This window comes from Paramacrobiotus metropolitanus, unplaced genomic scaffold (assembly GCF_019649055.1).
Source record: "Paramacrobiotus metropolitanus isolate TYO unplaced genomic scaffold, Prichtersi_v1.0 Parri_scaffold0000241, whole genome shotgun sequence".
Lineage (NCBI taxonomy): Eukaryota > Metazoa > Tardigrada > Eutardigrada > Parachela > Macrobiotidae > Paramacrobiotus > Paramacrobiotus metropolitanus.
The window spans coordinates 87307-104060 of NW_026570461.1; the positions used below are offsets into that span (position 1 = coordinate 87307).

General features: G+C 42.5%; 1 protein-coding gene across 6 annotated transcripts; it reads left to right on the top strand.

The window, feature by feature from the left end:
* The first annotated feature begins 7058 nt into the window (after positions 1-7058).
* On the top strand, positions 7059-16735 carry LOC129601492 (uncharacterized). Of its 6 annotated transcripts, none has more exons than XM_055500325.1 (5): positions 7059-7310; positions 7610-7775; positions 8234-8723; positions 16000-16220; positions 16647-16735. In XM_055500325.1, exons 3-5 carry the CDS (start codon positions 8368-8370, stop codon positions 16667-16669), a joined length of 600 nt encoding a protein of 199 aa, XP_055356300.1. In that variant the 5' UTR covers positions 7059-7310; positions 7610-7775; positions 8234-8367; the 3' UTR covers positions 16670-16735. The 6 variants fall into 6 exon arrangements, with proteins under 6 accessions (XP_055356300.1, XP_055356298.1, XP_055356299.1 ...); XM_055500323.1 differs by having other exon boundaries at positions 16000-16247; positions 16647-16728; XM_055500324.1 differs by having other exon boundaries at positions 16000-16247; positions 16666-16719.
* The last annotated feature ends 19 nt before the right edge of the window (positions 16736-16754 follow it).

A 16754-nucleotide genomic window follows, 5' to 3' on the forward strand; every position in this document is an offset into this window, starting at 1 on the left:
TGACAATTGAGAATTTCGCATTTTTTCCAGTTTTTACATGCGTGCCTCTTAGAAATATCAGCTTATTTGTTTGGTAAGCTTAGTATTTAACAAGGAACAGTAATGATTAACAAGAATAAAGCTTTCTCTGTGAACGGTAAAATTAGACATTACAAACCCACGAACAACCACAAACCGTTACCGGTAACAAATGCGGCCAAATTATAGGCGCAGTTTGTTCAGAGTAATTGCCGTTCGTTGGTGTTTGCACAGCACTGCTGTCAAATTTCTGCGGGTTGGAGAAAACCCAGTAATTCGATATGCAAGCAATTCAATAAATTATTCATCAAGTGCGATCGTTTCGTGTAGGGATGCGAAGAGGAAATGTTTACAAAGGAAGATTGGTTTAATATTTCCGCTGATAGATGCCACCTGCTTGCACACTTGATTAAGAATTCAAGCTGTCTGTCACCGTTCCTTGTTTGTCGTCGACTGGCTGTCTAATTCCCATGTAAAAAAGACTGCCTACTGTGTACGATTCTCTTAACGCTCTTTTCCCGATCGAGCAGCAATGTACCAACTTTAATTCCCTTTCACCCACGACAGCAATGATTTAGGAAGCGGTGCAAAGAAGTTACTGTCTGTTTATGCGTTAGGAATATTCTGGACCTAGCAGTTTTAATTTGTAAGTGCTATAATTCGGCGGATTCCTCCAGCAATTAATCAAAAATGGATTTAAAAATATCAGCCAACCATACGACCGAAGCGCATTGGCTTACCGGCCTGGACAAAATCCTCTAATTTTCCTTATGACGGCTTTGGTTCTCTTTAATGCCGCCGTCTTGTATTTGACCTGTAAATATGGTGCGCCAACGTTTTACTGACGTCACTTACTGGGCCTCTTGGCTACGATCACCGCACTAGGAATTAAGACAAACACTATGTTGGTGCCTGGCTACCAAGAGTGCTTGTTTTATGAGGATTGAAACAAACACTATGTTGGTAGCCTGGCTACCAACAGTGCTTGTTGTAATTCTTATTCCGGTGCTTATTATCGGAACGGCCTTGCACAGCGACGGTCAAACAGTGCGCACTGCTGCACTGGCGTAGGACAACATGACACATAATTCCTGTGGATGCCACGGGAATTACTGTATGTGTCAAGTTGTCCCACGCCGGTGCCATGATGCCGTCGCTTCTGCTGTATATTCATTGCGGGATCTCAGCGGTCTGCCGAGTGTGCGACCCGCGCCAGTGTCAGCAGCATCGCTTCCACCTTGGGAACACTAGTCCGCTAACAACAATGTCATACAATGCTGTAAGGATTACTGCGCACCGTTGCCCTACGACTGCCTCGTTTACGAGAAATATCTCGTCAACTGCTTGATACCCACCGTGTCCATCGGTAAAAGCCAACTTAAATCACTGTAATTTCAGGGCATATTTGTTTCCTTGCTTTTTACCATCAAACCAAAGCGAAGCTCGCTCGTAGAAGCGAAAGTAATAGGGCGCGATTTAACACGTGCTCTCATGGTGCAAGAAGAAAAGGTAACAATTTAATTAATATTCTTTTTGACCCAAATAATAAACAGTGGACTGCAAAGGTAAATCAGTGAAAAGTGCATTCGTTTTTATTTTTAAAGAAATTTAATTTCATTTAATGGCTATCGAATGAAATAGTTTTCTATTGTGTTTTGTTAATAAATTCTATCCAAAAATACCGAAATTTATTTGGAGTTATAATCCAAGTTAAGCGGTTAATTGTTTTAAAAGGTAATCGATTCATTTGTTGGCTCCACTTTTCCGGAAACGGCTGGAAAACAAGGTGGTTGAGCAGTTGCCGCGCCGTTTACTGTGTGCGCTATTTTATTAGTATTGACCGCAATCTTTGTCATACATACTACATAACTCTTTTTATTTCGACATTAACCAGTGCAAATAATAACACCCCTGCGCGGTAATTAAAAATGTCGAATTTCAGATATTGAGAAAACATTCAAAATCATTAGAATCTATATTTCAAACATTGAAAATAATAAAGTATTCATAATAAAATATTAAAAAAATGTTTTAACTCTAATCACAACGAATTCATATTTACAAGTAAACCGGAAGAAAATTGATCCATAATGACAGCTTTGGTACACATATCTATTTGTCTTTAAACGTTTGGAAATGTAATTTCCCGGGCTGTTATTTCCGCAACCGGATGTTGCGCGCATAAAACGTTTACCCGCCAGTATAATCAATACTATTGATTTCGCTATGCTTCTGCGCAAACATGCAAAAATGTTAGGAGTGTGCGAACGCGATAGTTTATTAATACGGTAGGTAATTATGTTAGCTAATTACATAGTTGTTTAAATTCCAGTGATACGCCGAATCCAAACAGCGTCCTCTCCAGCAATTCAAACACGGCTTGAAGTGACAGTCTGTATTTCGCCGCCAAGTAACTTGAGCTGTTCAAGGAATATGGGCTCCTCGTTACCGCTGCATTTGCGTATTACCACCTGGTTTTGCGCAATGATCAAATAGGAACAGAAAGGGAGAGCACACTCACCAGGGTTATCTTCCAGTTGGGTTAGGGAAACAGCAGCTGCCATCCTACTTGTAAAAGCGCTTGATTGATTGCCGGTAAGAGTACCGTACATGTACTTCGATACGACAGGATACTTACACTAAACTATGCGTGATTCCTGGTGAGAGCAGTGCAAAGTGTCATAATTTCCCGACTAGTGCTGACACACGCGTGTTGTTCAAACAGTTTTGCTTCGGAGAACTGAATTCCCACACGGTGGTGTCTTCTTGGTGTGAGAAGGACCGGGTTTCAGTTTACATACTAAGATACAGACTCTGGCCTGATGGTGGATTTTTTATTTTGTTGTTCCTGTTTTGCGAAGTCATTCTGTTGTATATATTAATGTACAGTCTACGTACTGTTTGATCATGCACTCTTTCATGACGTTATGTTTAACTATTTTGTTTTTCGCCGATCATATTGTCCAGTGCTTTGAAACGGGCGCACGAAAATATTACATAAGTTTCTCGCTGTTATTAATCCTCCAACGGCTTCAATGGACATCTTAAGCGCGGTATCGGCCTTGCAGCGACAACCTAATGATTTATTGCTTTCCATGTTTTCTTAAGGGGATCCCTATGAGATGAAAGTTGGTCTGGGAAAACACGAATAAGTTTAAAACAGCTAAAAAATCACTGTTGCCATTGTTCTGTCTGCATGCGCAAAGGGTTTGGCTATACAATGGTGTGCTGCGATCTTGTCTGCGCTCTCTCTAGACAGAGCTATTCAAGAAACAAAGAAAAAACTTTGGAATCAAAAGTTGAATGAGAAAGTTTTCTCGAATTAGATGCAATACACATCACTGGATGTGTTTTAGCCTGAAAAGCTTATATTCTCCAACATGCTAATAAAAAATGTTGTTCACTTACAAAAAAATTGAGAAAAACACTTTTTGAAAAGTGTTTTTGGGAGTGTATTCAGACATGCTTTGTTGGACTATAGCGGAGTGTCGGTATATAGCTGACCCAGCCTTGTTTTTTTACTTATAACTTATGATCACAGTTTACTATGCCGTATCGGGGCACACTCTCTGGAAGCCCGAAAAATTTCCTACAAGCTGATGTTAAAATTCGAAACATATTTAAACGAAAAGTCATCTCATAGTGGTCGCCTTAAGCAAATAGTGCGTGTTGGTTGTGTTACTCCGTCCTCGCCAAGGTGTCCACCATCATACCGGTACAATCGCCGTGTACGATGATTACCATGCAAACAGACACGGCTGACAGCACTGACAGCAGTACGGCGCGAAACTCGTACGTCTTCTGTTGGGCACCGTCAAGAAAAAGCCCCAGCTACAATCTGGAAAGGGCACAGCTAGCAGTAGCAACGAAATGAACAGGGAGGATGCCGCCGAGTGCTCGGGCTTTGTTGGGGGAAGCTGTATCTCGTGTTCTACTTTTTGGCGCCGATAGCGTTGATTTTGCAAGTCGGAGGGATCATCAATACAACTGGCGAAATATGTTAGCACAATAAAAAAAATTAACTCCTTTTTCTCGAATTTGCATTAACGACTATGCTCGAGAAACGCCGACAAATGGTTTGGGGCAAATGGCCAGCCTCAGCTCGGCCGCGGAGTCTCGGGTATCGTCAGAACATGCACGGCCACCGGGAAGGAGTGTATGCGTATGCGTATGCGCGTGTATGCCATCACAGACACCTGATGCGTGGCCAGGTGTCCTCCCTGATTCGTGGCCAGGGAGGTTGGCGACACCTGATACGTGGCCAGGTGACTCCCACCTAGGGAGTCGGGACCACCACCTGATTCGTGGCCAGGGGAATGAGACTGCCTTCCGGTGTGGTTCTGCGCGCACCATAGCAAGTGAGCTGGCCGAGTGAGGTCAGACCTTTAATCAGAATTTGTACAGTACTGCAAACAAAGTTGCTAACTTGCTACATAACGATAAGCTTGGAAGACATCAGAAGCAAGCGACAGGGTGGGAAGGCGGGTAAATTGCAATAACACGGCAAAAACACATTCGATAATCACTGAACAGCTTCCAAATTCCAGTCCGCGTGCAAAAGACAAAATGGCAAATACAGATCGTGCCAGACAACCAGAATGCTGCCTAACGCAGGTAAATGGAGCAGGTCCAACGCTGCATATAGTGAATAAGGCAAGCGTTCCGCGTGCAACAGGTAACTTCACATTCCAGGCAACCCACTGAAGGCTATAGGTGATCCGAACAAAGCCTATTGTTCGTAAGCCGCAAAATGAGAGATCAGCCGTGCCGGCGTTTCTCTCGCGTCGTTAAAACAAGTTAGCGACTAAACGCTAACTTCAATTAACGAAATGCTACGAGTGCGATTATTATTTTAAATTTGTCTGCTGCTGAATTTACGCTGCGGTTCTTATTTCTTTTGTTTACAATTACATTGGCAAAGCTCCTCAAAGTTTGGTGGCTCCACTACAGTCATGTTATACCTACAGATAATTTCGGTGGATAGTAGAAAAAGTTTTACCTTGTTTCGTCGTTTTTTTAATTTGTCCGGTATGATCAATCTCTTACAACAATAATTTAGGAAACGCTTACAGTTTAAGAATATTGTATGGACACCGTACCTTTGCTGGTTGTGTTTCACTGCTGTTAATGTGAAGGTCAGCCCAATAAAGACGGATTTGTTTCCTTTGCCGCCCGCCTCAGACTGCTTCCAACGGTCGTACACCGGCAGGATGCGTAGTTTCTGATACAGCTCGGGTGTAACCCGCTCCTTGTAATCAGAAATCGCCCGCAGTGCTTTCCGCTGTGCCCTGTCTAACTTGCCGCGTCAACCCGAAGATGATGATGCACCGGACATTCGATGTGTACTGATGGACAAGCGGGGTTACAGTATGTTCGCACCTTGTATGAGAAAATGGGCATCAGCCGTTTTCAATCCGCTCACACTTACCATCCGAGGGGTTCGTTGTGCCGTTTGATTATTACGGAAAACTCACAGGCTGTACTACAGACAGCAGCTAAAACGTACCGATGAATTGTACCTGCAGAAGAAGCATGCCGATGCGCAACTTTGGCATTAGAGCGATAGCCACTACACTACGGTACAGCTACCGCCGTAATAACTAATTTATTTCAATGCTTGCAATATTAATTCAAGATATCAAAGAATATGGATATACGTTTACAGAAATATCTGAAGTGTTTCAGTCATCTGCTTTGCTAGATCGTGTTAGCGCTCAACATTTGGTTTTGATACTGTAGTACGTACCACGTACAGTAACAATTCTCTAAGCAAAATCAAACAGTTCAACAAAATTACGGTATCTCTTTGTGTAATGTATCCCATGGTTAGAACTTTGAAACAGCGTACGAAAGCGCACACAACGGAAGCCTGGAGGCTACTTTGTGATTAATTTTATGTTTGGTGTTGCATCCTAATACGAAAATTTAATTTATTTTTCGATTTATTTGTTGTGCTTAACAATTTATGCTAAGTACTATTAACTATTAATTTTTTTTTAATTGTCAAAGCCACCTTGGAAGTGGGTTGGTTCGGCATCGTGCCAGCCAGGTTCCGGCCGAACGAACCTTTAGAACAAAATCATGTGACCCAGTTCTGGACCCATGCCGATATTTTGGTGTTGTCAGTTTTTACAGATTCTTTACTTGGGTCATTAAGTCTGAAAACAAAATAGCGCCGTGCGTAGTATAGATCTTGATCTTAATAATGAGACTTTTGGTACACTTTCAAAGGTTCAGACTTTGTTGGAAGTATATTGTCCTCAGAACTCACCAACCGAATAAGGCGCACACAACCAATTTTCACTTTCATGTCGCTGTATAAAAAACATTTGACTACAGAATATAAAAAAAAAATAGTTCTCGTATGAGCATAAACGAAAGTTCGCCCGCATCTTCCTGTACATGCGTTTGATGCATTGTATCCGGGTTATTACCCTTAAACGGCTGATCGCTGCGAACCAGAAAACACTTGATGTTAACGCATGACAGAGAATGGATGGAATATATTAATATTTACTTGAATGCCCACTGTAGATTAAACACAATCAATTATCAGCATGCGCATACTTTATTATTGAGTCATTTACATGTACTTTCGCATCAGCACTTGCTACACACAGATGGATCATTGTAAGTACCCTATTTCGTCACAAGAATACTACAGTCACATATAATACTACAACTACAATACTACAACTTTGCCTTTCACCTAGCTGAACGGAGATGATGCTATGGATAGTTGTTATTGTTAACCGATACTTTTGTACTGCATTTTTCGCTACGTATTGATCAATAAAAAGCTACAGTCACATACTGTAGCTACAAAGCTACTGGCCTGCTACTGGGTAACTGTTACTAGTACTAATAATAGCACTTTTTTGACTTACGTGTAATGCGCACTGTGTATGCGGGCATGCACGCCGAACCTGTTTCTTCGCTGACTCATCGAGCTTTAAAACGTGCCGTACAAATGCAGTTCACTTGCTCGTTAAATGTGTTCGAGGCTCGAGCTAACGCTGATGCAATCGGTTCGCCGTCTGTTCTGCAACTTTACCTTAAACAGCCAACCCTTTTAACTGCAAGACAAATGTTTTCAACGGCTTCTTCTTTCCTCTTTAGAATACCTGATCTGATAAATCTTTTAAATAGACCGTTTAACTAAGATAACATAGAACTCTAACTCGCTAGCACTTAACAGTTGCCAAATCCAGCCAAGGAGAGCGGCAGATTCTCGTTCTGGAAAAACTCGATACGCAAGGAGTGCGTTTATAGAGTGCCGTTCTGTAATATAGGTATGCTATAGGTATTTTGCAACGAGCCATTTGCTTTATGATACAAAAGTAATTATCAACACTGATGGTGTCATTTAATTAGCAAAACCTTACTGCTGTGAATAACCTTGCCAGTAATGTACAAGAGCGCTTTAGAGCGGTAGCAAATTACTGATCCAGAGTTTGTTACTGTTACTTTAATGTATCAAGTTCATTTGTTTGCGTTCATCAATGAAAACTTGTGTTCATCTCAATGAATTTGTTTTGATCGATTCGTCTTAGCGAAAAAATAAGCAAAACAGATTGTCTAAGCATTTTAGATTTGCTCAAGCGGATCAGACAATTGAGCTTCGGATATAAAGTCCCGGGCCGCAATTGCAAATACGTGAGCTACAGAAGAGTCCGGCGGTCGTTTTTTTTGAGAAATTTTATCTACAACTCTGGACAGTCTTTTTTGGAATGATAGCCTTTGTGACGAAACGATTGGTAAGGTGAATACGCCTTTATCCCATGAGTAAAGTACCGTCTTAATCTTATGCACTTCCGCTGCTTGAGACGTTCTAAGAAAAATTGCTCTTATAAACGCGCAGCTGCAGTAGTACAATAATTATATGTATTGCACTTGCAAAGTGCGATACTCATACATACGTATTCGTACGCTTTGCGTGCAAACTATAAAGCCGGGTGTTTTTTAACAAATCGCTTGCTGAGACAAGTTATACTACAGGCGCAGCGACCGTTTTAGGTTAAAACGTGCGAGGAAATACGCATAAGGAAACAAAAGTGCCATCGCTTAAGCAACAGCTCCATATAAAGCAATATAACTGAAAATGACATTGGCATTGAATTTTTTTAAAGCAAAGTGGTTAAAGTATAGAGGAATAAATTTATTAAATTTACGTTAGTGATGGTTGCTTGCATAATGTGCATTCGTTTTGTTATAGGAAAATTCTGTCCTTTATGATGTCCTGCTTTCCCCTCTGCCTTTAGTCCAATTAGTCCTTGTAGCTATCTTGTTTTGCCCAGTTAGTCCAGTACTCCAGCTGCCCAACTGTGGGTCGGATAAAACAGCGGAACTATGGCCGAAGATGAGGGGACAAAACCTTTTCCTTCTCAAAACGACCTCACAGGCTTCACCACAGTGGAAAATCCGGCTCCTGGAACGAAGATGGATGTCTACGTTACCCGCAGTTTAACCAATCTGGATGAACTTCTGGGCCTTCGTCAAAACTTCATTTATCCCCAGGACCTGGAGTTTGTTATGCTCGCTGACGACCGCAAGAGAATAAAAGACGTCTTTGACTGGGCGACACAATTGTCCAATCCTTCCCGGTCTATCGATTCTACAACCAGCGATGCCGAAAACAACGAACTATGCCAGGAAAACATGCCGGCTCGTAACGACTATTTACAGCATATTGCCTCACCTGAGAGGTAAGCAGAGCTTAAGGCCAGAGCAGCAAGTAGAAAGGTCGCGTATTTACGAAACCGATGTACGATCCCGAATGCTCCGAAACGCAGATCGGCGTGGTATTCATATATTTTTACCGGTGTAAGTCAGGCTTAACTCCTCATATATGTTGCACTAAAGTGGCATTTCTGTCGCAGTCTTTGCGGCATTACCAAATTTACCTATGCAGCCAGTTTCGATTGGCTGCTTAAGGGACTTTAAATCGCTTGTAGTTTATTGTTCTTTAGGATTCTTAGGATCTTCCGGTTTCTTGGTTTTTTCAGCTTTTATAAGGTTTGAGAGTTGGCCTAAGTTTTCCAAGGATTTTAGCAAACCGTTTTGATGGATAAATTTGTATAGTCGTCGTATCATTCATTATAGGCAGGCTTTATTTAGCCATGCGGCTAGATTTAAAGAGTACGTGTATAACCGACAAAAGTGTCCGGGCTGATTTTGGGATACCGACCGAAGTGTCTGACTCGTCCACCCTCTGATCATAATTGTTGCATTAAAAACGTCACATAATACCGGTGGTCAAAATTTATCCCAGACGTTTTTGGCGCACGAATTGGTCGTCGGCCGGGCGTCTTGGTCGTCCACGTCTGACCACGGCACATAGGGAGGCTAAGATCCAAAAAAATTCTTTTTTTGTAATCTGCGGGTCCTGCGTTGCCAATATCCCTAGTGCACTCTAATACTACAGAGTACAGAGTGTATGTAGTGCGTTTCAAGCAGGGTGTGTGATGAAGCGTTGTGTTGACTTTAAGTTTTTCTCCGGCCGCGCTTTTTATCAGAGCAGATGAAAATATTTTTAATCATTCTTTGGTAGAATACTATCTTCATGCAAGCGATGAAATTTTTCGGGATTTGGAACCTCCCTTCGCGCCCTGGTGAGTCGATTGCTTGCATCGACTCACAAACATGCAGAGTACGGATTGTTTGAAAAAAGCAGCACGGAGTTACTGGAGCGCAATGCGGCTACATAAAAAAAGCCTATTGTGCTTACCAAATTGCGCCATAAGAGGCAACTGCGGCTGCGTTTACTTCTGCAGAGCTGCTCCGCCACCCGGACAGCTGAAAATGCGACTGTAGCCAGCAGAAAGGTTTACAGGTCGATGGTTTTATTAAGGCCATAGCCTTATTAGCCAGTTAACTAAACAAGAAGCCCGCACCAATAGACACTACTCGTACAGGCCGAGTAGTGAGCCACTGTGAACGGCGTCCGGCCGCGTATTCGAAAAGTAGCGCGGCTGACAATGTTCCTGCGCCCCATTGTCAGCCGCGCTACTTTTTCAAAGATTCAAAAAAATTTTGAAAATGAACTTTTGGAAATTGGCAGCGTGGATAAGTTGATTTTATCGCAAAGAACCGACCAAAAAATAAAATCAAAAGAAAAAGTTACCAGCGGCTTGGACAACCGAGTGGCTCACTACTCGAGATATACCTAGTTCTGTCTCTTAACACAGTGGCTCACTACTTGGTCTGCACGACAGCACGAGTAATGAAAAAACTCAGGTTTACACAATATAGAAAAAACCATAATCGTTTCTATGAGCTCCAACTTTCTGGCGCGCGTAACGCTTCAACAGAGCATGTGCCAACAGAGCAGCCGCATTGTCTTTAACAACTGCCAGACTAAAACGTTGTCTCAGGAAAGCCGTGGATTGAGATTCCTAGGTCACATCGCGAATTTTCTTTCCGAAGAAACGGATTACAAACCATAATCGTTTCTATGGATTAATGTTTAACGATGAAAGAAGCAGCGTAAACCTTCCTGTCGCAATCCGGCAGGAAGGTTTACGTAGTATACAGAGTATACATGTCTGCCGGATTTCGGTAGGGAGCTCACGCGCCACGCGGGCAGGTTTACGCGACTCCTTTTACTGAAAGCAATAACCCGGAAATCTCTTACCGGTTACATCCGACATTTTCCACGCTGTTACATGACGCAGGAATTTTTCATTCAAAGCCGTTTCGCCGCAGGGACAAGGACGCTGCGATTTTTGCTTTCAGAAATATCTTTGAAGTGCTACTACTGGAGCGCGTGTGCTGTGATGCCTGTGAATCGTACTAATTGGCCACAAAGGCTGGATGTCGTGACATCGAATAGTATTCTCTTCAAAACGTCTCGAGGCACACAAAGCTAGTGTAATTTTTCTGTTATTTGTTAGAGACGGCCTGGTTCTTTTTGCACGCTTAACGAAACCAAAAGACACCTACCTGGTTGATCAGCAAAAGGAATAACTTGTTATTTTTGTAATCGACGTACCTTGCCTGGAACAGTAAATCGAACTTGTTATTGGGTGCCCGTAAAATTTCGCCCTTTCAACTTGTCAAATACAGTTGGACGCAGACACTTCGAGGCAAATCAAACTCACCGGCAACGTTTTGTTGCGGGATATATAGTCGGTAGAACATTTAGTCGGCAAGGCGTCACCCTTTCGAGAAATCTAAGACAGCGAAGCAATCTTAGATTCATAGAGTTCCAAGGGAAAAGATCGAAAACCTTCACCTGATGTTCAAGATTCAAATAACCGTGGAACAGGACGGCTAATGATTAGAATGTACCGGTCTACTGTAAATTTTCCAAACATGGAGCTTCCCTCTTCTATTTGATTAGGCTTTCAAATTCTGTATCTGTAATAAATAATACTCGTATTTTGCTGTATGAAATAAACAATTTCAGAAACTGTTACACGGCGTTCAGCAATTCCGAGATTCGTCAACTGCTGGATTGGTGCTGTCCGGGATGGAACGATATGACTTGGAAACAGCCGTGCACTGCGCCGCTAACAAAAAAACCTCTCCAGACTGCTCCCTTGGGCATAAGGCAAGCGTTAGTTTGCACGGAGTTGTTGCGATATTTTTCAAAGGAGAAGCAGAAAGCGGTTTTATTCTATTGGCATTCAGGTGCGTTCATCTTTTGGCTGGTTGTTCATGAAGATGTCGGCGTCATGCAACTTCCCGACTTTGATCAAAACCATTTTGGTCTGTTCTCAAATTACGAGTTCTACCAAGACATGTCCGAAACACTTCAAGGATTGTTAAACAGATGGAACTGGCGCACCGACTTTTTTGAACTGACGTTTGACGAGAAAACAGCCAAGAACGAATTGACGGGCTTCGGAATATTTGAAGATCTAAAGCGGTACTATTTACCACTTGGCAGTAAATTCGAGGATATCGTCTTGGAAATATTTACTACTCTCCTGTCCACCAGAGTTGTTCCCACTTTTTCTGTTAAGCCCTATTCGAACTCTCAGATAAAGCGTGGAACAGAGAAGTACAACCGGCAGGAGAATCGTCTAAAATTAAAGGAACAGGATCCAAGTGTAAAAATGAACGACCTTTTTCCAGACTGGAGCAAACTGGAAGCCATCACTTGCTACGTATATCCGCCAGTGTACGTACCACATTATCAAGGACCAACCACGAAGCGTATGGAGGACTACAAAACCTGGAAGACAAACTTGCAGGCGCGTAATGAAATAAATCCGGTCCCAAGGTACACTAAATACCTTGGACCAACGAAAACGCAAACAAAGAAGAACAAAGCGAAAGAAGCAAATGCAGAGGCACAAAATGACGAAGGAAAAGCAGAACAAACCCAGCTGGAGCATTATGAGGTGCAAGCAAGGGGGGCGTCCGGCGAATATCATGCGTTTGACGCATTGAAGCGAGCGTTCGCGCGCCTCAAAGAAAAAGCGTTTATTGTATTGCACTGGAAATTCGAAAACTATAACAAAGAACTGCATAAACTCCCAGATGTGGACATCCTAGTTATTCATGCAAGCCGTGGACCGGCGCTTTTTGAAGTGAAAACGATACAGTCTTATGACGAAATGAGCAACCAAGCTAAGAGGAAGAAGCTGGATGATATTTCTAGAACCGGATGCCTTAAGTCGAATGAACTCCGGGACGCCTTTCAAACATGTTTTCTGATAGAGGGGCAGTACAAGTACATAACATCTTTTATCTGTTTTCCGCTTCTGAAGTTTCCATCTGAGTTTTATACCGGTATGGGGATATCATCATTTGCTGGATGAAACCTGGTTTGAGAAACTGAAAAATGAGCCATTTCGTCTTAACGATGTATGGCCACCATTGGAAGCTCAAACGGAAGCCTTTGAAATCTACATAAGCACAGTGAAAAAAATAGTCCAGCCAGAAATTTCGGGGTACTTCCATTCTTAAGGATTACGAAGTGTTGGAACGAGCTACTCAACTTGTCGGGCTCATGCCGCCGCCACCGGAGGTGTTTAAAAGTCCTTCATGTACAAAAAAGCTCCGCGGACAAAGGCCAATATTGTTTTTAAATCCGGAGCAAGAGGAAGCATGGTACGGTAGCAAACAGCAGTTGATCTGCGGTCCCCCAGGAACCGGAAAGACCATTCTGCTGCAGTACAAATGCCTGGAATTACTTCAGAAAAACGAGAACCAAAAAGCAATTATCCTTGCACCGCCAAATTTATCAATTTTATACAGAACATTTTTAAATGACCATTTCACTGCCGCACAACGTTACTTGGTTCTGGCTGTATCAATGGACGATCCTTTTTTGTGCGCTTCACGGCAGATGATTAACAAATTCCTGCCCTGCCATGTGTTTATTGACGAAGCCCAGTTATGCTTTTCTGGAATGGCAAAGGAAATGCATCTTATGTGGGAGTACAGCAAGCGAACGTTCGGCACAGTCCAGACGAACAAGATACACACCGCGACAGAAGACTCACCTTCAACTTCGCAGACAGTCGCCATGCCAAAAGAGAGTGTTTTGACATGTGCAGGTGTTGAAGAACTGCACTTCTGGGCAGCGGTTTTGCCGGGCAACAATACGGGAGGATTAGAAGACACTCTGCTGTGTACGCACCTCAAAGTGTCTCTTCGAACCGCTCGAAACCTGCAGTCATGTTTTACCCGCGGCGACAGCAGTCAGATTTTTGACCTCAATGTGTACGGCGAATTGCTTGATGGCCAGTACATAGTCCAACCACCGGGTAAAGATATTACGTCCCTGCTGCGCGACTTCGTTATGCGATCAGTACAGCGTTTCACGCTTCTCGGAATTGATGAAGGTGACATTGCGGTGATGAGCTCGGCTTCGCTAATTATTACCACGAATTTGGAGGCGCAACTTCAGCCCGATCTGCCAAGGTTGAAATTCTTCACCGGTGAATATGATTTCGTTACACCTTCACTACAGCCTGATCTGCCAAGCCAGAAATCTTACGCCGGTGGACATGATATCGCTGCACCTGCATTACATCCTCAAAACCTTACAAACACCCATGATACACATTCTCTGGAATTTCAAGCTGCTATTGTCATATGCGACCCTGGCAGTCGAAACATGGCGTATACCACGTCTGATGCCACGGCCCTGGCCCGAAGTCGCGGAATTATCGGCTTATCCAACCTAATGTGTTTGCCTGTTTATGATCAGGTGTTCATAAAGAGACATCAGCCTGCCGATTCATTAATTTACGAATCCGTCACCTCATTTGGTGTCCCTTACATACAGCACGACAACAAAAAAAAGTATCCTTGCATACTCCTGCTTTCAGAAACTTTCAGTGACGCAAATGTTGTTTCTTTAAATGAACTCGAAGTTTTGAACAACAGAAATAAACGTTTCCACAAGATCCGCTACGCAAAATGCACCCAGCAGGAGATTACCGATGAGATGCTGCCAGACGGTGTCCATTTTGTTTTTGTATTTCCATACAAAATCACACTTTCTCCGTACGACCTCCAGACACTGGATACGCCGGGCATTCAAGTGCGTTGCATTTGTGTTGTCTTTAATGATACCGGGGAGTGGGAACGCACTGATCCCTACGAGGGAAAAGTTCCGGAATTCGATATTTAAGTATGGCGCGGAAATCGTCACACGTATTTCGTACCAACAATAATCCGGATCCAGATTTGCGAAATCGTATGACGGGCTGCTCTATTTGCTATCTCGTTTTAGAACTACAAATAAAGCACTGAAAGAGGGTGTAGCACACAGTTTGTTTGGTACTGGTGGTGTACCACGTAAAGCTACAGCTATGCGTAAAAAGCGTTATGTTTGGCACTTTGGCAGTTACATCAATAGCGGCCTCACTACATTGTCATTATTCACCTTGTCGAATTTACACATCAAATACTTTCACTTTATTTAACATCTAATAATGTACTTCACACATGCTTATTTCTAATGTTGAACATTTTATTTAATACTCTCAATACTTATTTCTGTATCAATATCTGCGGTGTACCGGAAATCCCATATGCATGGAACCGGTGAAATTGTGGTGCGGCGTGCGGTAGTATGGGGTGTGTTACTCATGATTTGGGATTTTAGTTACGAAGTAATTATATTGATGTGTGCTAATTAGTCGGGCAAGCTTCTACAGAAGTTAAATAGTTATGATGCTACAGGCGAACAGTTTTCACCTTGCGGTCCTTTCGAAGTAATGAAGAAACTGTAGAAATTATGCGCGAGCGCCGTCGTCAACCCACTTATATTCATTTTCGTTGCTTTAGTAAATGATGGTTATCGTCGTGCAAGCTGGAAGCAATCTTGTATTATACCACCCAGCTCTGATGGCGGCAAAGATCAGGCGAGTCCTTAAAAGTATCAACTAATCATTAATTTTTTGTTGAATCTCCTGTCGTCAAACATATTCGAGCATTGTACTGGTGACTACATTCGGAATTTAAAGAATCAACATAAAAAATTAGAGAGCTTGAAAGCTTGCTCTGGAGATGGTTCTGACGATCAGCCTAAAGTTTTCTGCGTGAGTAAATAAAAAGCGAAACTCTGAACAAAGTTTGGTTGTTATTTCGCAACGCTGAAAGAAAAATCGTTACTTAGAATCTGGATGTAAGGAACACGGCTGCCAGCAGCCTGAGTTCGAAAATTTAAATGGCAGAATGCGCTGCAATAAAGGCGCTTGAGACCTGTGTGTAAGAAATTCAAGTGCCAAGCACGGCACAATGGCGTTGTGCCAATGATTGTATTGTGCATCTCGAATTCATTCTGGCGCACCATCGTCAAACAGTTTTCCTTGGCGTTTCACATTGAAATATGGACTCAATTGTAGGGATATAATTTTTAAGTTGCTTTCGCGTTGGGTTTGTTAACCTGCTGTATCAGCATTGCGCTGTCGTTGACGACGTATCGGCAAGTTGCAAATGTGCCCGATAACGAACATCTGAATGTTACCGATCCAAAATTCAATCGATTCGCTATATTTGGCATGGTTTCTGTGTTAGTGTGGTATTAACCAGCCTTCTCGTCATCAAAATTCCATGGACAAACCGTGGTCCGCCAGGTGTGTTACCCGCGCCAGTGTCAGTAGTGCTCTCATCCAGGGCGCTCAAGTCCGCTAACAACACCGTCCAGTGTTGGAAGGATTACTGCACACAGTCACCCTATGATTGCCTCGATTATGACAAATACCTCATCAGCTGTTTAATACCCACCGCGTTCACCGGTAACATTGAACCAGTGCAATTTCAGCGTATGTTTTTTAAATCTAATTTTACCGTCTAACCAAAATTCACCGCTCGTAGAATTGAGAACATGCTTTAATTTAAGTACTTACGGAATTTTAAGACGCGTGTCGAAAGGAAATATTTGAAATTTGGACCAGTTAATGAATTTTGAATGACTGCAATTGTAACAAGATTTCAAGCAGTTGCATTTAAAACTGCTTTTAATTAATTTTATTTTAAGAAACTCAAAACTAAATCTGTTAGGTGTCAGTTAATATAATTTTGTTAATGTGTTTTATTTGCAATTCGTATTTACCCACAAATAACGAAATTTATTTGGAAAGCAAAAAACTGATTGCGCAGCTACCGCCCCATGCGCGGTGTTTTTATAATACTGACCTTAACTTATGTAATATGGATTGCAGAGCGCCGGCACTATTTCAGATGAACGTCCGAGAAGGTGAGTCGGTGCAGCTATGATGCTCGAGGATATTGACGTGTGGGAGCTACACATCCGTACGTACTCCTAATTA